This window comes from Abramis brama (assembly GCF_963993115.1).
Source record: "Abramis brama genome assembly, chromosome: 1".
Lineage (NCBI taxonomy): Eukaryota > Metazoa > Chordata > Actinopteri > Cypriniformes > Leuciscidae > Abramis > Abramis brama.
In genome coordinates this window covers 26,727,415-26,753,060 of record NC_139963.1, presented here as the reverse complement: position 1 = coordinate 26,753,060, position 25,646 = coordinate 26,727,415, and the positions used below count along the sequence as shown (strand labels likewise).

Here is a 25,646-nt window from a genome sequence, read left to right as displayed (position 1 = left end):
TAAATTACGCCCAAGTACATCCAACTAACCCTAAACCAAACCCTAACCCTAATTATATAGCAAGTACATGTTGTTAATTAATATTACTCAGTACGCAAAAGTATAGTTACGCTGTAACAAGGACATCTTAAAATAAAGTGTAACCAAAATAATAATAATAATCATAATAATCATAATAATAAGAAATGTTTATTGAGCAGCAAATCAACATAGAATGATTTCTGAAGAACCATGTGACACCGAAGACTGGAGTAATGATGCTGAAAATTCAGCTTTACCATCACAGGAATAAATTACATTTTTAAATATATTAAAATAAGAAAATAATTTTTCAAAATATCTATATTTTTTACTGTATTTTTGTTCAAATAAATGCAGCCTTGGTGAGCATAAAAGATTTCTCTCAAAAACATTTAAGAAATGTATCCAACTCCAAACTTTTAAATAGTATTGCACAAACGATGTGGATTTAATGTATATGCACTTGTCACTACCTAAATTATTCAGTACTAAAAAAGAGGCAAGTCACAACTTCATTGAAGTGCGTTGTGTGTGGACTATATATAACTAAGATTTGATTAGATGGATTTTAAACCTTTTTATCAGCCAGTAGCATTTTATTCAGGGATGCTTTTCGAGTTCAGTGATGTTATGCACCAATTTCTTCTGCTCTTGTAGACATCCTGGATTCATATAAGCCAATAAAAGTACAGGTTTTGTGTATTTGTCACTAGTTGCAGTTCTCCTCTCTCTGAGCGAATCCTCCTTGCTGATGGCCTCGCTCTCTGTCTCCCATGCTTCTAGCACACTAATGATTTTGCCCTGTACACGGAGGCCATTAAGTTTTTCAACCACCCAGAGAGCATGGTCAGGATCGCGGTCAGGACTATCACACTCAATGTGTACAAAGGTGAGTAGAGCCCTGACGTACGATCCTTCTCTCTGCTGTCAATCGCTCTGTCATGCCTCTGATGCATGGGCATGCTGACTCTGCTCTCCGCCATCCGTGAGTAACGCACACTTACATTTAGCGATCGCTGCTGACTCTACACACATGCACGGGCACACTGTGGTTTCACTTGGGTATGGTCATGTGCTGAAAACAAAAGGGCTTTCGCTGATCTGTTTCTCTGGCTTGAGCTTTACATAAATCCGTCTTCCCTTCTTGAATAACTGACTTTACATTTCTTACTATCTGCTTGCCGCTTACCCTTGGATTGTGGTTCATCTTATAGCTAAACCAATCAGTGCCTGTGGAGATTGTACCATTGGAGCATGTTACTGATGTTAATGTGCGTACAGTGGCCCCAAATAATATTTGGAGATGTAGCCAACACTTAAAAATGTATGAATGTCATTGCATTATATAAACAACCTTCTTTATTTAAAATAAATGCCGGTTGTTGTTTTATTTTATGCATAAAATAGGTCGAGCTGCAAAAACAATCTTTCTTATCAGTCATTTGACAAATGTAGGGCGGCTATGAAACAAAATGCCTATGTGCCATTGATTAAAAAAAGCTTACAGAGAACAAATCTTTGTTTTATAGGTAGCTGACCTACCTATAAAACAAAGATTTGTTCTCTGTAAGAAAAAAATGTGGGGTCCCATGGCCACTTGGTTATAATTTATGGCTTTAAAATCAGTTTGTTTTGAACTACTTTTTAAAAGTTTGGGGTCAGTATGATTTTTACGATTGAAAGAAATTAATACTTTTATTCAGCTAGGATGCATTAAAGTGACAGTAAAGACATTTATAATGTTACAAAAGATTTAAATTTCAAATAAATGCTGTTATTTTGAACTTTCTATTCATTAAATAATCCTGAAAAATATGTATCACAGTTTCCACAAAAAATATTAAGCAGCACACTGTTTTCTACATTGATAATAATAAGAAATAATAAGAAATGTTTCTTAAGCATCAAATCATCATATTAGAATGATTAGAAGGATCAGAATGGCTTTGATCACAGCACAGGAATAAATTACATATAAAAAAAAAAAACAGAAAACATTATTATTTTATATTATAATAATATTTCACAGTTTTTCTGTTTTTGCTGTATTTTTTTTTTTTTTTTGTTACAATTAAATGCAAACATAGTGAGCATAAGATACTTATTTTATAAACATTAAAAAAGTTACTGAACCCAAACTTCTGAACAGTAGATATAATATACATTTTTTTATATATATATATATATATATATATATATATAATGCAATGACATTCATTTATAAGTGTCGCTTAATTGTTTGAATACTTGGAATACTCTGTGGCCACATGGGGTACAGATGACTTTCTCAATATGGCAGATCGCATGTATAATTATTCTATAAATGCACTGAATTAATAGCAAGAAAGCAGTTAAAATCCCTGATTGTCAGAATAAGCAGTCGGGTGGTATGGTTTACCTTTGCTTTTTAGCATGTCCTGGCAGCTTCATGTGGCTGCTCTATATGTCTAGTGTTTCTAGGCTGTTCTTGGTTCCAGATGCTCTTTTGTGCAGGTTTAGTACCAGCCACTAGGTGGTGTTATTGCTTCATTTTTTGGCCTCTAGGGCCCAGAGCTCCACTAGCTCAGTCCCTTCATCCTGTTTAACCCTTTATCTGTTCTTCCCCTCTCCCTCTATGGTGACTCCTGTGTGCCTTATTCCAGTGTCATGTAAGTTGGTCAAATTCACAACTTTCTTGTGCCACTTGTATTGCATGTTCTCTTGAATTGTTTTTTAAACAGTTGTTTCTTTTGTCTGTATACACAGAAAGTTTGCAATTGACACACTGATGATAGTTAAACAAATACACTTATTTTGCACTGTGCTTTTATTTAAACCCTCTTTTTGGCGTTGGTGGTGATTTTGGCTGTGTCAGTTGTATTTGTGTGTTTTAATTTCATTTAATTTTCTAAAAGGTTCATTGAGCGGCATCTAGTCCTCTAACTGATCATTATAGCATCCATAATTTTGGATACAGATCAACCTACATTATGATCCATCCATCAAATCTCAGATTATTCCAAACCTCACAAGACAAAACAAACAAGGCCCATTTTATATTCGTATTCAGTTGATTAAGTAGCACCCACCAAGAACCCTATTCTTTTGCTACTGTTTTATTGCATAGTACGCCTTTACAAGCAAAGAATCATTTTGCAACATCTAATACTCTCAGCATGCTTGTTTATTGCACAGGAAAAAATATAGTCCAACTTAGCATCCTTTAGTGACTCTGCATAGAACACGTAATTTAACATAACCCTCCAACATCTGACCAATGACATTGCTCTGTTAACCTTCTTTCTCTTTCCATCACTGTGTCTGCCGCTGTTGTAACCTCACAGTTCCTGAATAACCGTGTTTGCTTTTGTTCCTCCCCTGCAGTGGACAACCAACACATGCTCCACTACATCCGGGACAAAACAGCCGTGCCGTACTTCTCCAATTTGGTCTGGTTCATCGGAAGCCACGTCATCGAGTTGGACAAGTGTGTGCAGACTGATGAAGAGTAAGGTTTTCATGGACCTTTTTTATGTGCAGTTCATCTCCGCACCACTAGGTGTCACTGTAGACCACAGTGGCTCACTGTGAAAATTATTTACTAAACCATCTGAATTCAAAACCAATGCTGTGTCCCAATTCGCCTACTTATACTATGCCCTAAAAGGATGCACTCTTTTTTTTTTTAAAGAAAAAGTACATACTTTTGAGTGTCAGGTTAAACTTTGATTATTAGTCACTCAAACCTAATCTAAATCTCTCACCGTCTGTCGTGTATATTAAAACATTTTTTACTCATGTTTGTAGTTCTAAACCGAATCCTCCTCCAAAGCGCAATGGGTTGTGGGCAATATTAGCCTTGATAGTGTGCACGGATTCACACTTCGAAAATCTACCGGAAATAGTAGACCGTCCAGGGACTTTTGATATTCTTTTCAACATACTGTGCTTTGGGACGCACTTATTCTAATCTCACATACTATTTAGGAGGGATAGTAAGGACATTGGGACACAGGGATAGCCTGCTTATTACATATATGATTAAAATATTGCACTTTTCCCCATCCATACTTATTCTCATCAGACATAAAAACAGAGGAAAACTCAGCGATCTGGTAGCTGAGCACTTGGATCATCTCCACTATCTGAACGATATCCTCATCATCAACTGTGAGTTTCTCAATGAAGTGCTGACGGACCACCTGCTCAACCGCCTGTTCCTGCCCCTCTACGTCTACTCTCTGGTCAGTCAAGAGCAGGTGAGGACACAACTACACATGTCTGAAAAACAACTAGCATACGTCTTGTAGGCCTTTGTTTTTTCCAGGTGAACTTTGCATAACCGTTGTACTAGGTGAGTGAATAAAATTGATACACTTTAGTATTGCAAACAACAATAAAGGTTCACTATATTTTGTTGATTATTCTTTTTTTATAGGTGTGTTCACACTTGTTCGGATCGCTTGGTTCATTTGATCCAGACCAAAAAACCCCAAAAACATTTAGTCCTGGTCCGCTTAGTGTTCAGATTGGCATTTTTATCACCGAACCAAAAGATACCGAACCTAAAGGCACTGGGAGACGTTCACAACCTGATTGCTCGGCTTTTATGACGTATTGCTTATTTTAAAACGGAACTTACTGAACTACAAAACAATGCTGTGTGTTGGGCTAAACACACCCGTTGTATGTGCGAAGCTTGCATATGATGCTATTTTGACCAGCTGAGAACTCGTGAAGAGCTTTTAAAATGTCTGAAGGATTCAAAACAGCAGCAGGAATCCCTCCGTCACACACACAAACGAAGATCAGCTGCGTGGAGATGTGGTTCTGATGCCTGTACCGAACTGTGATGAGCAACATTGCGAAAAAATGATGTGCATGAGCATTCTGTCCTTTTTAGGGTCTCATCTTCCTGTTTTTGGTTCGTTTACATGTCTTTGGTCCATGTTGCATTCATGTATCATTTGAACCGCACCAGAGTTCGTTTTGGAAGCTTGTTTGTTGCTCACCAGGTTCGGATGGCATCGTTCAAACGTTCAAATGATCCGCACTAACAGCAATCGCACCAGTGTTAATCGAACCAAACGTGGCAAGTGTGAACACGCCCTTATCTTATCCTATTGAGCATTTATGACTCTTTTGAAACCATAAAAAGTAATGGCTGTTGGTAATAACAATCATAGGGGCGGTTTCCCGGACAGGGTTTAAATTAAGACAGGAGTAGGCCTTAATCTAGAATAGTTAATCGTGTCTTAAAAAAATGTCTTTCTGTAACACAGATTAAGTACGGATTAGTTACACCTGGACTATGGAGTCCTGAACTAAAATAAACCAGATTAATTTAAAACCAACTGTGCTAATCTGAATTAGCATGATAGAGGTTGCCTATAAAACATGGAATGAACCAAGAAAATCTTAAAATTGCATGGAACTGAGAAGCAAATCCAAAGAAAACAATGGAATCAGAAAAAGACTGCAATCAAAAAAATTTTACTAAACAAGAGCAAATTATTTTTAAGCAAGCAAAATAAACTGCACACACCAGCTATGGAATAAAAGAAAAGAATGCTGGAAGTCTTTTGTAATATATGTATATATATATATATATCAACGATGTACACCTAGAATCAATGGTGTTCATTAACAATGATTGGTTACACGGCCCCATGTTGCAAGGATCTGTACACAATTCCTGGAAGCTGAAAACATCCCAGTTCTTGCATGGCCAGCATACTAACCGGACATGTCACCCATTAAGCATGTTTGGGATGCTCTGGATCGGCGTATACAACAGCGTGTTCTAGGTCCAGCCAATATCCAGCAACTTCACACAGCCATTGAAGAGGAGTGGACCAACATTCCACAGGCCACAATCAACAACCTGATCAATCTATGCGAAAGAGATGTGTTGCACTGCGTGAGGCAAATGGTGGTCACACCAGATACTGATTGGTATTTTGGTTTAAACTCTGGACTAAACTAAATCTAGGACTATTTAAAGCCTTGACCGAGAAAGCAGATTTCTGTAAATCTGGTTTAAAGGGCAATTTTAGTCTAGGATTAGGCTTAATCTCTGTTCGGGAAACCACCCCTTAATGTTATATAAAGTTCAGCATGCAAAAGTTCAAAATTTCACTTTCACAATTAAATTGAGAGATTGTAGTCACTTGTTCACTCATACATCTTTACAGCATTATGGAGAAGTTTAATTGTGATAAGATACATCCTTACTGCACTGCAAAAATAAACATTTAATACAAAAATAGAAATGTTTAATACTCTAGTACTGTTTAAACGTTTGGGGTTGTTAAGATTGGTTTAATGTATCTTAAAAAAGAAGTGTCTTATACGTTCCAAGGCTGCATTTGTTGGATCAAAAATACAGTAAAAACAGTAATATTGTGAAATATTACAATTTAAAGTAACTCTTTTCTTTTTTAATATATTTTGAAAATGAATTCCTGTGATGGCAAAGCAGAATTTTCAGCATCATTACTCCAGTCTTCAGTGTCACATGATTCTTCTGAAATCATTCTAATATACTGATTTGATGCTCAATAAACATTGATGAATGTTGAAAACGTTTTTTTGACACATTTTTTTTTATGTTGCTGTAAAGTATTAATTTCTTTCAACAACAAAAAAAATCTTACTGGCCCTAAACTTTTGAGCTATATAGTAGTGAACCAAGGATGGTGATGATGTAATTTCTGGCTATTTCCACTCCAAACAAACTTGTATACATGCTAAAGATGACAATATTTATTTTTCCAGTCCGAAGACCGCAAGATCAACCCTCAGGTGTCGCTTTACCTGCTGTCACAGGTACAGAAACATACTTTGGTTTTTGTTGAGACTTGCAATGTGTAGAATAGCCACGATACACACTGTGAGCTGCATGCATGTGGTCAAGTGACAACATATGATGCCCCACTGTCATAGGTGTTCCTAATCATCCACTACCAGCCGCTCGTCCACTCCCTGGCCGATGTCATTCTGAATGGAGACCTGTCGGTGTTCACCGTGCAGACAGAACAGAGCGCTCACAAGAGTTTAGTGAGTACATTTGCCCATTGGCATCCTCATTTGGAAGTTTATTCAGTAGGTAACCAGATGGATTCAGGATTGATCCCTACAAGAAGCCATGAACGATTTAAGTAGGGAACAAGTGACTCGTAGTCGATTAAAAATCTTGTTTTAAATGCCTTTTTCATGACCTTGGCACTGTGTTATGAACACTTAAACATGTCAAACTAGAATGATATCACTGCATTTGGAATCACTGTTTTTACCAGTAACTTTGCACATTTGCCGCTAGGACTGGGCGATATCATATCGAGATCATAATAAAATTTATGTCGATAACGATGATAAGCTCTGGACATTTTTACTAGATATGGATTAACACTAGTGTATTACACAGCAGAAATAAACGCGACAACATCGATCAGTCAATCAGTCTGTAGGTAGCTGGCAAGTGAAATTAAAGCGAAAGCGAAACCTAACTCGCATTACCCTCTAAAGCAGAGGACATTTTTGAAAAAAGGTAATGCAACGTCAATTATAAACTGGTTTGGGTTTCCTAAATGCACAGATTAAGGGCCGGTTCTCACAAAAAAATGCATTTTGCGGTTAAAAATGCAAGAAAAAAACACAAGTTGAACTTCTTTTAACAGCAGACAGTTACACAGTATTACCAATCCATATAGGCCAAATATAGGCCAATCCATGGACAACTAACAGGCATTGGACAAACGTAAAGAAGGCTCTTGAGACGCACAAGTCAGCAATATTTCTGATGATTTATTGCCGTGAAGTTTTGTGCACAATGGCAAACGGGAGTGCAACATTCTCGAAAAACAGTAAACAGAGTGGACTGCCATAACATCAATGAAAAACATTACTGCAGGCTTCAACATGGCTGTGTTTATGGGTAGAAATGTCAAACAAATTTCGCCTACGTAGGCGATTGTAGCCCATGAAAAGAGGTTAAAAATAAAACTTAAAATTCACTGAAGGACTAGCCTACATTGAACGTGAAGTTCGTGCAGGATAAACGCGCAGGGCTGCTACATTCTCCAAATCAGACAGTGGACTAGAAACATCTGTCGCAGTCTACAACAGGGCTGCATTGATGATTTAGGCTATTCAAAAATCTCCAAAATTATTTTACGTAATGATTCAATCCATTACAGACATGAATGAAACTGAAACAATGTAACTTTAAATTGACTTACTCGAAAACAGCCCATGTGTTTTTTTTAATTGAACGTAACCGATACTTAGGCTAGGCAGGCGTATAATGAAACGTGCAAATAAGGCTAGGTCTATTACAAAATATTGGACAGGAAAACAAGTCGATCAACATTTTCGGGGTCCAGAGCAGAGCGTTTTTTATTCACTATATGTCCAGCTGTTGAGAAGACGCGCTCCGTTCGCACTGATGTCCCAGGGACACTTCCAATCTTCCACCACAAAAGCGGGTCGCTGTCAGCTGGCAATAGTGGCTCCTTTTCATAAGTAATCATCTCCTGTAAGAGGTCGCTTTCGACGTCATTCGCTCTTTCGTAGCCCCTTGTGTAGATGTCTCCAAACAGATCCCCCATTGCTGTTAAGGCCATCTTTCCCCTGCTTGATTCTGAGCTGCATGGCTCCACGGGTTCATCATTATCGCCAGACTGCAGTGCCAATTCCTCTCTAATGTTCGCGTGCACTTGTTGCTTCTGTTCCTACATTAAATGAATTAAAAGATGAAACCGAGGATCCAAGTAAGCAGCTTTATTCAAAAGCATAAATGTCGCTTCCTTTTTGGGGTCATAGCGTTTTCTCAAATCTGCCTCAATTTTAGTGGCCATTTCCCTCAGGCAAGACCTCTCGTCTGACTCTGACCTGATTTTTTTCAACTTGAGACAAAAGTACATGTTGCAAAGGCAGTACAGCTGAGGATGTGGGGTATTTGCATGTGGACAATGCTTGGGTGGCGACTTTGAAAGGTTTAAGTGTCTCTTGAACCTGTTCAACCAGGCGCCACTCAGGGTTTTTTTTTGTCAAATGTCATGGCTGCCACTACTGCTTGTTGCTCAGATGCCCTATAAATCATATCGTAGGTAGAGTTCCATCGTGTCACACATCATTGATTAGCTTTTCTGGCTTTAGGCCTAGCTTATCCTCCAAGAGGCTGTCTGTAGTGGATCTGTGAAAATGAGGGGCAGTTTTTCGTAGCCTAGCAAGAGTTGTCTATGGCTCTGACATCTAACCCCTTGCGTACAGCCAGGTTGACTGTGTGGGCCAGACACAGTATGTTAACAGCACCCAGGTGCTGCTCCACTGCATTAACATAATTAAGTGCATTATCGGTAGTGATTGCAGCAACTGAATCAGACTGTATTGCGAAATCCCTCAATATGCCTGAGAAATGGACATTCTCTGCTGTATGGCTACCTCTCAGCTGCTTCGTTTGCAGTACAAAAACGTGGAGTTCCCAAGTCTCTGAAATGACGTGTGCTGTCACTGTGATATATGCCTCTGTAGCGAGGGAACTCCATCCATCGGTAGTCAGAACAACGTTTTTGCCACTCAAAATCTGATGCATGTTTTCACGACTAGTGTCATAGATTTTCGCAATCTTCTTAGTTACTGTGGTTCGGCTAGGTATAATGTATCTCGGCTCAAGTTCATGGACAAAATCAATGAAACCTTCACCCTCCACTATGCTAATTGGCCTCATGTCTCGACAAATGAACTTTGCGAGCTTCGAGTTTATAGCCTCTCTCTGTGCAGCAGGTAGAGGTGCAGACGGGGGGAAAAAGTTTGTCAGTCTTGGCTGTTTAGCAGGTGGCTCTACCAGGTTTAGGTCTTTGTATTCATCTGGATGATGAAGCTGTATATGCCCCCTCATAGTTGAAGTGCTGCTGTGATATGGGAAATCACGATCGCACAGTTTGCATACCACTTTGTCCTTCTTCATAGTTTGATCTACAGTCCAAAACCCGAAGTGCTTCCATATCGAACTCCTCAAGTTATTAGGGGTTATCACTTTTCTCTCATCGCACAGGTTGATCGCCGTTGTCCTCCATTTTTTTGGCAAAACATCAGCAGCAGCCAATTGAAACCGATTGAAACTATAGGCGCGTAAAATTGGTGGGAATTTTCTTTTTAGCTTTCGCAACGCCTACTGCACTTTCGGAATTCTTTATTTTCTTTTTCTGCTTGTTTGTGAGTTTTGTTACATCTATCTTTTTTATTTGTTTAATTCGTTTAAAATTAATAGTGTGCATATTTGGTTAAAATCGATTCCCTATTTTCGTTTTCGAAACTTGTGTTGGTTGGTCCGATCGATTGTGCAATCGATTTTCGAACGTAAAGTGACAGCCCTAATATATCATGATAAATCTCTATATCGATCAATATGAAAAAAATATATAGTGTGATCATATTTTTTGCCATATCGCCCAAGCCCTGCTTCCCACTCTTCTTGTTTCATAGCAACCTTGTAAAACTGCTTCTTTTTTTTGCTTTTTATGTGAAGGTCAAAGCGGCACATGAATCTTGGTGCATTACAGCCATATGAAAGTGCATGTAGTTTAAAGGGCATTTATTTCTGTTCCTCAATTACAGGCACTTGGTAGATCTGTCTCACTCTCATAAGCAGTGAGGGGTTTATCAGGCTACGTTTACACTGCCAGTCTTAATGCACAGATTTGATTTTTTGACCATATCTGATAATTATTATTTTTTTGGCCATATCTGTTTACATTCACTTTAGACACGACTGGTATCTTTTTATCTTTTTACACATTCATCCGTGCCAAAAATTATTCTGTTGGTGATCACTTTATATGTGACATGATTGACCTTTGGGTTTTGAATGGCCGTACTAAAATCATTTTTATAATTTAGGTCGGGTGGCACCATGATTGTTTGCCAGCATGGATAAGTTAAAAGCTGTCATGGATGTTTGCAGCACAAAATCTGGCTAAACATATATAGACTGGAAAATAACGGTAATTTTTGTTTGTTATGTTATCTACGGCTCATTAGATTTAGAATTCAGAAGTGAAATAAATATAGCACGGCAAGATTATTTTTTTTTGTGACTGATATTTGATATTTACTTGGTGGCAAATGAGCTGTCTACATCAGCCAAAAGTTCCTCTACCTCAAGGAAAGTTTAATCAATGTGTCAGTTTTACAGTGATGTGTCCGATTAACTTGCTAAATGTTATCATGTCTCTTCATCGCTTAAAATATGTCAGTCAAGCTCTACAGTCTCACTGTGCCCTTTTTTAATAAAAGATGCGTATCAGACCCCCCCCCCAAATAAGCTTCTCAGAAAACAGATAGTTTTGAAATGCCGCTTCTCCAGTCTGTGGACCAGATGATTGAAGAGGAGAAGCGAATTCTTCTTTGTGGTTTGCCTGTGCTCTTGTTATTTTCATGAGGGTATTTACACTGAGGTAAGGCAGGCAGATAAGAACCCTGCGATATCAGTGGTGTTAATGGGCTGCTTTGAAGTCTTCTGCACAGCAGACATCACTGCAGCGTGTAGGTGGATATGAGACTGATTGTGTAGTGCAGCCTGTAGCACATAACTTGTTTTTTTCTATATATTTTTTTTTTCTATTGTCTGGATATCAGAATCCGGGCCAAGCCGTGCATATTCACATATGCAAATATTTGCAATAAAAGCGTCCCGAATGTTTGCCGCGCTGAGTCGTTCTCTTGTACCTAGCAAAAACAAAATCACTTAAATGTCATATTTGTTTCTGAGAGGGTGTGTGAGGAGAATGTCATGCTTGCTTGAACTGTAGATGTTAGTAGCATTTCATTGATTAGAGTTTAAATATTTTTGCAGTGATGTAGAATTTGGGCAATACTAGCTGATAATTCATTTTTGCTATTGTTTATACTTAGGGTTGGGGATTTGAACCAACTTTGATGAATTAAACACCATAGCAACCTCTCATCTGACGTCATTTACTTCCTAAAATAAATAGAAGATGGCTTATCACCATTGGTCCTTGATTATTTGAATCTATATCTTTTGGGCTGTTTCTAAACAACTGCGTTTAAAGTGAAATCAATACCATTTTAAAGTCAGCATGAAATAAAAATGTACCCTTCTTTTTCTAAATGCATGTTATTGATATTCCCTGCATGTGTTGTATTGACGTATGCTGGACTTCTTCACTCATTTAGTACGCTTAAACCCCGCCCATCCACAATTGACCACAAGCGGTGGCCATGCTAAGAAACTACAGAGCTTTCAACTGTTTGATTCACTAAGTAAGCCATTTCAAATTAATCAGGTTTCTTAGTTGACTAGCCTTGAATAGTAGATATACATCAGTACTCCATCCTGTATTATTCTGATAAATGTATGTTTATCATCAGAAAAAAAAAAAAAAAATGAAACAGGCAGTCAAGCTGCCTTTTCAGGGAAACAGTCTCTCTACTCATTTGTGTCAGTATTATCAAAAGCCATTTCCCCTTTCCCATTCTCTGCCCCTTTCTGCGGTCTGTTTCTGTGTCTAACCTCTCAGTCTTAACCACAGCCTGCTCTACTTGACCCTTTTTTTACAAGCTGACGGTAATCTGTCAACCCCAGCTTCCCTAAACCTATGCGACCTGTGACTGAAATTTCAGAGCAGTTCAAGGAAAAGATATTTAAACAAAAATGATTTGCAGGTGTTGTTCAGTATATCAACACAAATTCCAGAGCTGCAGACACGTTTTTTTACTGTATGGTAGATTAAATAAACGATACTGTTCTGAAGCTAAATAGATCACAACAATGACATTAAGTTTGCATGAGTGCCGTGAAATGAAGTAATTTTGCTGACTGCTACATTTGTTTTGGTTTGCACGAAACTGTTGACACCATGCATATCTGTGCTGCCATGTACTGTAAACAAAACTCTGTCTGCATCTGCAAAACTTTTTCATATTTTAATTCCTGACCCAGCCGACAATAACGCTGCTATTCGGCACGGATTGGCTAATTGGTTAAATATGTTATTTAATTGCATTTTATGCATAAGTTTTGACCTTGTTACTGATGCTTTCTTTAATTGATCTATATATCAAATCCAGATAGGTAAAGGAATTTGCACTCTTTGAATTACAAAATGTTATCAAAGCTCAACAAATATTGTATTTTTGTACAAACAAAGACCATCAGATAACAGCAGCAAAAACATCTCACTATGCAAAAACTGCTTTCTCTAGGAATCTCTGATTCACAATATCAAGATTTCAAATTTATGCTCTTTATTGTCCTTGTACTGGTATTAGTATTCCACGGTGCACAAATATTTTGCTTTGTGAGAGAACACTTCCATATTATTATTATTTTTTTCTTTCTTTAGAAACTGAATGCATTAGCTCCAAAAGGTTCGTGAATTACTGAGATGAACTGCGCGAGTTTCATTTTATCTTTCCATTTCTTGCCGAAGGTCTCCATTTAAGCTGAAACTTAGTTGAGCCAAACAAATTTTTTGTTATTTATCAGACCATCAATGTTTAGATTAGATAATACACAGTCTGTTGTGGGGCTGTGGCATGTTGTGAAGAGCTCGGTTGAGGAAACCGGTGGGAATCCTTATGTAAATGCAGAGTTTTGGTCTGTCTTTTGCTGTGGCTCTCGTTGCTCTGATGTACAGCGATTTGCCTTACACCGTCATCACACTGCCTCTAACCTACTTTTCCTTTCCCGTAAGGGCCTGTGAAATAGGTGCTTGTACCTGTGTGTTACCAGCAACCCTCTAACACCCAAACACACACACATGCACACACACATCACATGACCTTCCTTTACCACAAGCCGCAGGTAGAGGATGAGAACAGAAGGGACCAACAGAGACGTCGGATGTGTAGAATAGGATTTCAAACAGGTCCTTGCGCAGATGACAGGAAGTATGAAGTTATGTAGTGCAGAGATGAAGGGCAAAACCGCTACCGTATTAGAAGCTTCTCCTGTTTTCTCATTATATGATTTACATGCTGCACAGAGAGCAGGGTGCATGTGTAAGCAAAGGCACACCTGCTATGCAGTTTGCTGGAAGCGCACCTGTAGCCTAGTGGCATGCTTTAGCAACCTGTTTCTGGAAGTTCAACAAGTGGTTGTCACAATTAAGCGTTCTGTTGAATGCAACTTGGTCACTTCGCTTGGCTCTCGCATCAGTCTGATGCCACAGACCTGTTGTTTTGATTCTTAAAATGATGTCACACATATCTGAGGGGATGCAACGTATCAGACGACCACACTTTCGCCTTTAGTAAACTCTAGATGTGTTTTTTTTTTTAAATATTCGGCTTATCTTGACAGCAGTGGCACAAAGAGTGAGGTCATCAGCTGCCTTTTATCTCTTCAGTCTTTTCTCGTAAATAGCTCAGTCTTGGTGATGTACATTGCACTTTGAATAGAATTCACTCATTAAGTCTGTGACCACAGGCAGACCACAGATGGCTGTTTTTTTTGCAAATGTGGCGTCCTACTGAGCGCTCCACTTCTCAGCTGCAAGGCGCATGTTCTTCATACCGTGTCAGTGTGACCGGTTGTGGTCCTGTTTTTTTTTTTTTTTTTCTTTGAGAGTTGTTTTTAATTTGTATGCTACCAGACAATTTATGTTTCTCAAAGCTGCTTTTTCTCAAACTTGAAGAGAAACATCACCTTACATTTTGAAACAGTAGAGGTGGGTTCTTTGAATCCTTGCAGACATTCTTTGAAGAGCAGACCGAGTGGTTCAGAGTGCTATAGCGCTTCTGTGAGACCACGAGCAGGTGATTGTTCACTGTGTTTTCCTGCCGTTCTAAGAATGAACGTCTTATCTCTTGTGTGGTCGTCATGAATGAGGTTGAGGGTCCTTCGGTGTGCTGTCCAACAGCAACTGCTTAGTGCTTCATCTCACATGAGTTATTGGAGATCCTCGTAAACATCACTGCTGTCCATGTTGCACTTACCAAATGTGTCCTAGGCTGTTTGGCAGCTGTTTCCTGTCTTAGCGGGTTCTTGTTTCTGAGAAGCCAGAGACTGTTTTCCTTTCACTGCCTCTTTAAGTTCTGCAGACGTTGTAAAAGCAGCTATTGCTGTTATCCAAGATGGTTAATGTGTGAATATGTTTTGTCGAGATCAAGCAGCAAAAGGTTCATTATGTAAATATGTTTTTTTTTAAATGGAAGAAAATATTGCATTTGTTTTTATATTCAAATGTTCCTAATAAAGCTTATTAATGTTTGAAAGACAATAAGTTTCTGTTTATTCGAAATCCTCCAAACTGTGAATTGATGTACTTTGTCTGGTTGACCTGATCAATATATGGGAAAAAAATATAAAATAAAAAATAAAACAATAAAAAGTGTGTATACACACACTTATACTTTTTATTTTTATTATGAAAGAAAACTTTTCATGAGCCTCAAATATTGGACATATTAGTCATATGCCTCATCCAATTTGTCATTTCATTTTAGAGCAATGCTGGTGTTCGTCGCTTCACCAAGCCCCCAGAAAGTTTGGAGCGTTCCCTGGAGATGAGTCGTCAGCGTGGGAGGAAGAGGACACAGAAAAGACCCAACTACAAGAACGTGGGCGAGGAAGAGGAGGAAGAGCGAGGATCGGAGGAAGGGCCGGAAGAAGAGAAGGAAAAGGCTAAAGGTACAGAGGCTAGTTCAAAGGCCAGCAGGACAAGTGGGGACAAGGAAGGTGAGTAGCACTAGATGAATGTCCCAGCATGACTGACTGACCCTCCATTCTTTGGATCACACCACACTTTGGCTGTGGCTCTGCTCTCAAAACTGACCTTACAGATGCACCAATTCGAGTTATTAAAAAAGTCTTGCAGTCTGCACAAATGTATGGTAATACTTACAGGGAAAGCTCTCCCGAAAATGAGAATTGTGTAATTTACTTACCCTCATGTTGTTCCAAACTTGCATGACTGACTTCTTCCGTTGAATTCAAAAGGAGACCGTTTTATTGTAATTGACCGACCAAGTAGGATATGGGTTGGAGCAATAATCCTATCAACCAATCAGATTTTAGGATATTTTATGCCTCAGCTTATTGATTTGAACAATAGTATAATCCTTTCACGACGGTTTTAGGTGAAAATTAGGGTTTGGTCTTTGATTGTTTCATGGGAATGTTGTTCCAGGACCAACAAAAATGACAGTGTTAATCCAGAAGCACATCCTACTTGGCTATATCAAGTTTTGCCAGTTGCGAGAGCACTCCACCTTCTCACGTCATTTCTGTGTTTTGACACGGTCACTTTGGTCCACATTCATTCTGTGCTCTCCACCTCTCCGATTGGGCAAAACCTCACCCCCACCCTCTCCCACCTTGAGAAACATTTTTGTATCACCTTAATCTTGTCAGAATTGAGAGGGAAAGTGAGCTAAGCCCTATCTCCTGTTGTATTCACTCCTCTGTGTGATGATTCATTCCTTTAGTCGTCCTTCCCCACGTCTGACTCACAGCCAGCTATAACTCATGATAAAGTTCATTGAAGTAACTCAAAAATAACAAAAATAAGATTGAGGATTGTCTTTGTGAGCAACTTTTTTCTTTTTTACATCCCTTCACCAGGTTTGCAAGTTCATTAGGTGTTGAGAAATTAGAGTAGTTTTATTTTTTACAGCAATCTTTTCCAACCTTTGGCTTTCAAGTAACCCAAGGCTACCCTTGTGTGTGTATGTATGTGTGTGTGTGTGTGTGTGTGTGTGTGTGTGTGTGTGTGTGTGTATATATATGCATACATACACACACATACACACATGCATATACATACACACATGCATATATACACACACATATATATATATATATATATATATATATATAAAAATAAATAAATAAATATATATATATATATATATATATATATATATATATATATATATATAAATATAAATGCATATATATACATATATATAAATACATATATATACATATTTACACAGCAAAAGTTCAGTGACATTTTTATTTGTGCATGGTAGAAAGCAAATACTGATACTGACATAATGACATACAATAAATATGGAAAATTGAACTACACGATTGAGGGAGCAGGCTACACAGAAAACGCTACGCTTGAGCAAACAGTTTGTGAATAGGCTACTACAAATGATGGCCGTGAAAGAGACTGTGAACGCATTGAATAGGATTTGTTTAGTTGGTGAATAGCATAGGCTACTATTACACAGTAGCGAAAACGTTAAGCGCACCAGAATAAAATATAATATTCAGAAATAAACAGAATCCAAACAACGCCAAACTTGGCACTGCACTTACTCGTGCCCGTAGCAAGACACCTGTCAAGTTTGAAATCCATCGGACTAACGGTTCGAGAGATATGCAAATAACAGACACACAGACTAATCCTTTAAAGGGTAACTAAACCCCTGGTCTGAGCCTGACTCCACCCACTGGCAATATTTGAAAAGTGGGCAGACCCCAGCGGAGATAGAGGGGATGAACCGAGGGCGGGGCTGAGCGGGGGGCGTGCACCTGAGACCCGCAGTGACGGATTAATTGACAGCTGCTGTCAGACTCGCTAAAATGGAGAGTGACTGGAGTGACGCAAGTAGCTTTGCAACAGAGCTGCCATTTGAAGTCGAGGACTTTTCTCCCCCACCTTCACCTGAGCCGCTGGCTCAAACTGCGGTCTTAACTCCCACATCGCGATCGGCATCCGACAATGCTAGTGAAGCAGCCGCGCAAGGGAGAATGGGGCCAGTGTCTGAGTGGTAAAACATTATGGTAAAATTAGGCTAATGCTCATAGCAAATGCTAACGAACTATCAAACATTTAAAACCCATGCATTTAGGTTAATTTTGGTATGATTTAGTGTTAATAATTAAGCGAAAAACAGAGATTTCAAGTCTCCATCTACAATTACAAATTATTCTGTCTCAACAGGTGCACCTGTGGGCACTGCAGCTCACTGTCCCTGGTAGAGAATGTTTGTTGTAGGGAGAGATACCCAAGGTATAGCTATGAAATATGACAAGACTAGAGTGTTAAGTCCAGTTAATTAATTTAATAAGTACTATACACAAAACCAGGGTTCATACAGATAAGGTAAATAGGTAAACAAAAATAAACAAATTAAACAAAAAGGTACAAAATAAAGTGCAGCAGATGCAGTGACTGTGGAAACTTTAACCATTGAAAGATTACTATGACAAAGATACCGCATTCAAACAGATTTTCCATCTCATGAATATGATTGACCTGAAGAATGAAAGCTGTATCATATACTTGGATATTTCCAAGTATACACTCATAGCCATGCAAAATGGCTCTAAAGCTTCAGCCTATCTGATAAAGATATAATTTTGTGTGAAAAGATTGCTTTATCAATAAAATTAAACACTAATTTCACATATAATAGCCTAACCATAAATTGTGATTAAAAATATATGATCACTCACATCAAGACGCTGCTGCAGTGGTGTAGTCCATGCAGGAGGAGCAGCTTTTGGCATTGCGTCGCTTTTCAGCGCGAGATGTATGGAGAAGCCTATTTCCACCTCTATTGCGTTGGAGAAGCAATCCCGCGTAAAATGCAGGTTGCACACTTGAGCTCTAGCTGGGAACTCACAGTCTTCCAGGCCAAGTGCATGCAACCACTGGCGCCTAGTTTCCAAGTCTGCTGGAAAGCTATGCAGTCCAGCAGTGCTGTTGCAACCAGCAACACTACACCTACGTACCATCCTGACCATTGTACTAAATACAGATACAGTGAGGAAAATAAGTATTTGAACACCTTGCTATTAGGGATGGGACTTTTTCTCGACAAAACGACCGACATTCGACACATGCTCCACTCGACAAAAAAAATAGAGTGTCGACATGTCGAGGGGGCGGGGCTTGTGGGATTTCCAAATTGCATTTTTTTTTTTTTTTGGCTTTTAATTTATTACATTTCCTCGGTTACTTTAACCTCGGTTCCCTGAGAGATAAAGGAACGAGTATTGCGTTGCAAACGCTATGAGAAAACTCCTTTTCTCGAGAAAAGAACGACCATGGTGTGTAAACAGAAGCAGCAGCGGAAATATGCACGATCCGCGAGTGCTGAAGACGTTCTGCACGGCTTTGATGGGTGCGCAGGAGGACACAAATGGGCGGCGACAGCTTCTTCCAGTGGCGGGAGCTTTTTCCTAAGCGCCGTCAACAGAAAGAACGTTAACTGTACGTACACACCGCCGCCGACTTGAGCTGCAAAGAAGCTCTGGCCGCTCTGTCAAGGACGCTTGTCAAAAAGTACGGGGAAGCTTGACCGCTCTGAATGGTGAGTGCGCGCGCGGCCGGGACTCGCTCTCTCTCTCCTCTTGCGTGCGCGATTAAAATTTCATATTTTGTTATGAACATTCACCCGCCAGTGTGGTGGATAGCCTTTTGAGATTTACTCGCCAAACAGAAAATCTACCCGCATTTGGCGCTTGGCGGGTGTTAATTTCGGACCTTGATGTAGAATATTTTCCACCCTCCACATTGCTGCTGCTCTTTAAAAAAGTAAAAGAAAAAAAAGGCCGACAATCCGACAAAAAGTCGACACATGGGCCTCGACAGTCGATTTCCCAAATCCCGTGTCGTTCCCTACTTGCTATTTTGCAAGTTCTCCCACTTGGAAATCATGGAGGGGTCTGAAATTGTCATCGTAGGTGCATGTCCACTGTGAGAGACATAATCAAAAAAAAAAAATCCAGAAATCACAATATATGATTTTTTAACTATTTATTTGTATGATACAGCTGCAAATAAGTATTTGAACACCTGTCTATCAGCTAGAATTCTGATCCTCAAAGACCTGTTAGTCTGCCTTTAAAATGTCCACCTCCACTCCATTTATTATCCTAAATTAGATGCACCTGTTTGAGGTCGTTAGCTGCATAAAGACACCTGTCCACCCCATACAATCAGTAAGAATCCAACTACTAACATGGCCAAGACCAAAGAGCTGTCCAAAGACAAAATTGTACACCTCCACAAGGCTGGAAAGGGCTACGGGGAAATTGCCAAGCAGCTTGGTGAAAAAAGTCCACTGTTGGAGCAATCATTAGAAAATGGAAGAAGCTCGTGGGGTCTCAATGATCCTAAGAAAGGTGAGAAATCAGCCCAGAACTACACGGGAGGAGCTGGTCAATGACCTGAAAAGAGCTGGGACCACCGTTTCCAAGGTTACTGTTGGTAATACACTAAGACGTCATGGTTTGAAGTCATGCATGGCACGGAAGGTTCCCCTGCTTAAACCAGCACATGTCAAGGCCCGTCTTAAGTTTGCCAATGACCATTTGGATGATCCAGAGGAGTCATGGGAGAAAGTCATGTGGTCAGATGAGACCAAAATAGCAACAACAACTTTTTGGTCATAATTCCACTAAACGTGTTTGGAGGAAGAAGAATGATGAGTACCATCCCAAGAACACCATCCCTACTGTGAAGCATGGGGGTGGTAGCATCATGCTTTGGGGGTGTTTTTCTGCACATGGGACAGGGCGACTGCACTGTATTAAGGAGAGGATGACCGGGGCCATGTATTGCAAGATTTTGGGGAACAACCTCCTTCCCTCAGTTAGAGCATTGAAGATGGGTCGAGGCTGGGTCTTCCAACATGACAATGACCCGAAGCACACAGCCAGGATAACCAAGGAGTGGCTCTGTAAGAAGCATATCAAGGTTCTGGCGTGGCCTAGCCAGTCTCCAGACCTAAACCCAATAGAGAATCTTTGGAGGGAGCTCAAACTCCGTGTTTCTCAGCGACAGCCCAGAAACCTGACTGATCTAGAGAAGATCTGTGTGGAGGAATGGGCCAAAATCCCTCCTGCAGTGTGTGCAAACCTGGTGAAAAACTACAGGAAACGTTTGACCTCTGTAATTGCAAACAAAGGCTACTGTACCAAATATTAACATTGATTTTCTCAGGTGTTCAAATACTTATTTGCAGCTGTATCATACAAATAAATAGTTAAAAAATCATACATTGTGATTTCTGGATTTTTTTTTTTTAGATTATGTCTCTCACAGTGGACATGCACCTACGATGACAATTTCAGACCCCTCCATGATTTCTAAGTGGGAGAACTTGCAAAATAGCAGGGTGTTCAAATACTTATTTTCCTCACTGTAAATCTACGCTAACTTGAAGCTATCCTAATTGATGCAATACTATGCTTCTAACAATACTACACTAACAACTATGCTAATTAACTACCTAGGCTACATGAAATAATCTAAATAACTATATAAATGCTATGCTAAATAGATGCTAAAATACGCTATCCTGATCGTTTTCAATACTCGCAATTCCAACTCCTGACTAGCTCATACCTGTCAAGTATCCCGTTTTGGCCGGGAAAGTCCCGTATTTTACCCTTCTTTCCCGCCGTCCTCCCGTATTAGTATTTTTCCGTAAATCTCCCGTATTTTAACCTGCGTTATTAAAAAATAATAATGCCCGGGCGGAGTAAAAAAAAAAAAAACATTCCCAATCTGAGCTCTGTCACTAGCCTCGATAACTGCCACCTGCAGTAGCCTACTACAGGTACTGTAGGTGGCAGTTGTCGCGAGGTTAGTGTGTGAGGTCAGATGATGAGTGACAACACGGGAAAAAAAAACCCCAACAAAACAGAGACGGATGATGGATGCTACGACAGAGATGGAAGGCACTCCTGACAAAAAACCAAAACCCTCATGTAAATACCGCGAAGGCAAAGTCTGCAACAAATTTGTACAATAACTAACTAAAAGAGTAAAGAAAAGTTATGTGAAATGAAAAGAAAAACTGTAGTGTAAAAGAAAAGCAATATGAAATGAAAAGAATGTGTGGAATGAAACTAAAATGTAAATGTAAAGACAAGCAATGTTAAATGAACAGAAAATATGCAAATAAGCCTTTAAATAAATGCTCTTCATATATACCCTTTTGTGTTTTAATTTAGGCTATAATGAATGTTCACAGCATGTCAATTAGATTTCTTGTACACCCGTCTTAAAATGTAAGGGATACTGGAGCTTGGTTGGGGTGGTGGGACTGCTCGCGGTGGGCGCCGGAAAATTTCCCTTATTTTCAAATCAAAAACTTGACAGGTATGGACTAGCTACAGTGGTTTTGACGAAACAAGATGTTTTTATACTGCCAAGGGCGTGGTAGCTCGTACCAAGGGCGTGGTGAGCTGGAACCTGCTTACGTCACGTAGTACCGCAACATCCAATAGGAAAATTCAACTGCTGTAGCCACCGTTCAACCTGAAGAGGGCAGCACTCAGACGTTTTTACACCATATATTGTACAATTAAAACACTTTATACCCAAATGGCAAAAAAGTTACTCGAATAAATGAACCGCACTAATAAAGCCCCAGTCTTACAGATCATGAACTAAAAAAGTTGGTTTAGGGTTTAGTTACCCTTTAAACATCACATAGTTACAGGCTAACTTCAGCGCGCATGACACAGTAATATATTAGCATTTACTACAAAGGATGGCCCTGAAAGAGACGGTGAATAGCATAGGCTACTATTAAACAGTAGCGATAATGTTAAAGGGATGGTTCGGAGTAAAATTAACCTAAGGTCCTTTACACCATGACATCGAGCCAAACACCCCCCAGAAGCCTTTTTTCCCTTGGTTGAACATTTTTAAAGTTTTGGCTCCAAAATTGTATCTCGTAAATTAATAATAATAATAATAATAATAATAATAATAATACTTGGTTGAACATTTTTAAAGTTTTGGCTCCAAAATTGTATCTCGTAAATTACCCCACTAATAATGCCCAGAATGGTACCAAATTTTACAGTAGTACAAATAGGTTCTGTACTCATAAAACGAGGCATTGAAAAGTTTGTAAGTACATCAGGAGTTTATTTAAATAACACTTGCCTGACGCTGCTAACCCGGACACCGACGTCACTTCACTGAGTTGAAAATCGCACGTAAAAGTCCTGACAGAAAGCGATGCATAAGGATGTAGTGTAACGACGCCCAGTTCCAGGAATGCACTAATATTTTGTTGGTAGTACCAGTTCATAACAGTCCAGCGCAGACCTCTACTTCGTACATAAATGCATGCATACTGTTAATAATCACAGCGATCATTACATGTAGCTATAGAAAACATTTCCCTTGTGACTTGGGCTGTTAGATTTAGTTTTAGAAATTATTAAATACCACCAAGTGGTTTCCCTTTTTGAAAAAAATGTCTGCAGACATGAAATAATTTCAAGGGAAATCCATTCGTGTAACTTTAGACAGCTCAGATCAGTTTGGTGCGGGGAACTTCCATGGCTGGCATCTCACATGTACAATGCCAAAATCCAGCTGTGCTGTTATAGTCTGTGTTGTGTTTGTGTTTTGCAGAAATTGAGATGGTGGTGATGGAAAAATGTAGGGTCTCTGATGTGTCCACGTTGACAGAACAAAACATTACAGACGAAGAGAAAAGTGCTGCGGCAGCACGATCCGAAGGCCAGAAGAGCAGGTACACAACCACCCACCTTTTTTATTAGCTTTTTTAGGCTTGGAAAACACATTTATGAACAACTTTTAAGAGCATCCTCAAAATTTCTTTTGTCAGATTAAGCAAACCTCTAGTGGCAATTTTCATTTTTCATTTAGGGTCAGTGGATCTATGCTGCTCTAACATTTAATTGAAGAGAAACTTGAGAAACAACAGTTCAGTTTATCCATTAAAACTGCATTGTGGTCCAAAATAGTACTTTATCAGTGTCATCAGTTTTAGCGGGTATTAACATTGAACTGATGACCCTGCAATTGGCTTATGCTCAGTTCCATTGAAGTGCAGCAAAGCTTCCCTGTTTAGATTAGCGTGCTCCAAGGAAAAAGAGCCCAGGACAAGTTCAGACTGCTCACGAGCCTTTCAAATGCGATGTTTGTGTTTTATCTAAACCAAAAGATAAAAGAGGTACATGACATGCCTGTGGAAAAGCAATATTCTTAGGAATACTCTGCATGAACTTGATTTGGTACTTAAAAAGAAGAGTTTACATCTCTGAAGACTATTTTTAGCTAGAGGGGAGGAGTGCTCCTTAAAGCCAGACTAATTTTGACATGATTTATAGACAATAGCTTGCCTAGTTAAATTCCTTTCACATTTGCAACACACAAAACAGTCTTTATAAACTGTGTGTGCATTGCATATTTTACACATTGTTCTGTTGTGCAAACTTCTGCATGATTTCAAGCACAAACAATGAAAGAATAGCTGTTATCTTGGTTGTTGTTCTAGGCCCTTCCTGGACATGTTCTATAATGCACTGGACTGTGACTCAGAGGATTACCAGGCTCTGTTTGTGCTTTGTCTCCTGTATGCCGTGTCTCACAGTAAAGGTATATGATTTGTCTCTTCAGCAATAACAGTCTCAAGGGGGTGGCACACCGGACGAGAAGTTGCACACCGGGCGAGTCTTTAAAATTCAAACACATTATTCTCTATGAGTTTACACACACCGGCGGCGCCATTCGGCGTCTGTCCGCGGCGCCCAGCAATGGCTCAAGACCTTGTTCAAAATCCTGCCGCGCCGTTTACATAGTTTTAGATTAAATTTACTTATTAAATTAACTTTACCCTGTGCTGCAATATACATTTATTTTTACATTCATTTACAGAATTCAGCTGCTTGAATGAAAATTGCTGATGTTATTGGATTTTCAGGTGAGATTCTCGATTAATTCAGTTAACGGACGCTCTGAGGTAAAGTGTTCAGACTGCAGAATCAACAACGTACAATCATAACATAATATAGACATTATCTTAATTTCATAATGTCCTTAAACATAACAATATTGCTTGCCATAAACTGAGAAAGTGCCCGTCCGGTGTGCGATACCTCGAGTTGTCCTAGACGCTGCGCTTCTCATCCGGTGTGCGACCCCCTTTAAGCAAAGCATGCAAATAAATTGATAATTATGGGAAGAGATGTAAAGGAGACTATATAAAATATAAGTATTTTTAAGTATTATTCATATATAGATTTAAAAAAATAAATAAATGAATACTCTTATTCTGTAAGAACATTCAATTGATCAAAAGTGATATAATTCTGTTTTGGATGTTGGTAGGGGTGGGCTATATGACCAACTTATGACCAATGTTATCAAAATATAGTTGTTTTGTGTCATTTTATCTCAATTCTGTTATTAAAAATAAGATTTTTTTACAAACAATAGGACAAATACAATATACCGTAACAAAAATATGAAATTAAACATTAAGTTTTTAAGGTACAATAGGTTTATTTAACATTTAATTAGAATTAGTACAGAAATGTAATCAAATGTAAAAAAATAAAATATTGCATAGTCTTCACTGCATGAATTAAATATAAATGTATTCTTATGAAAGCTAAAAAAAAGTAATTCAGTCAAGAGTAAAGTATTTTTTCTTTTGTTAATAATAACAATAATATAAATAACAATCTCACACACTCAATGAGGCAGGCAGCTGCTAGCTGGAGCCCCTATATGATTACCATGAAAATACCAACGCAGAACGCTGCAGGTTGTAATATATTTGTTCAAAATAAATAAAAACACTGAGGAGGCGTGTTGCCACAAGGTCCTTCAGCCTTCCAATGACAGCTCACCCCTCTCCCATTACACAAGACAGCACATGCG

General features: G+C 39.0%; 1 protein-coding gene across 6 annotated transcripts in view; it reads left to right on the top strand.

Annotated features, from left to right (window-relative positions):
* clec16a (C-type lectin domain containing 16A) overlaps nt 1-25,646 on the top strand; it is a 63,760-nt gene that overhangs the window by 2,236 nt on the left and 35,878 nt on the right. For 4 of the 6 annotated variants that reach the window (XR_014605517.1, XR_014605518.1, XM_084109893.1 and 1 more), the window contains exons 5-12: nt 805-910; nt 3,385-3,508; nt 4,085-4,259; nt 6,778-6,828; nt 6,946-7,059; nt 15,475-15,706; nt 23,370-23,490; nt 24,259-24,359. Coding sequence is in view for 4 of the 6 variants with exons in the window: in XM_084109893.1 (XP_083966019.1) it covers nt 805-910; nt 3,385-3,508; nt 4,085-4,259; nt 6,778-6,828; nt 6,946-7,059; nt 15,475-15,706; nt 23,370-23,490; nt 24,259-24,359 (1,024 nt within the window). In the remaining 2 variants the exon portion in view is untranslated. Of the gene's footprint in view, nt 1-804; nt 911-2,517; nt 2,670-3,384; nt 3,509-4,084; nt 4,260-6,777; nt 6,829-6,945; nt 7,060-15,474; nt 15,707-23,369; nt 23,491-24,258; nt 24,360-25,646 lie in introns of those variants that run through there. The other 2 variants (XM_084109892.1, XM_084109894.1) reach the window with 2 other exon arrangements.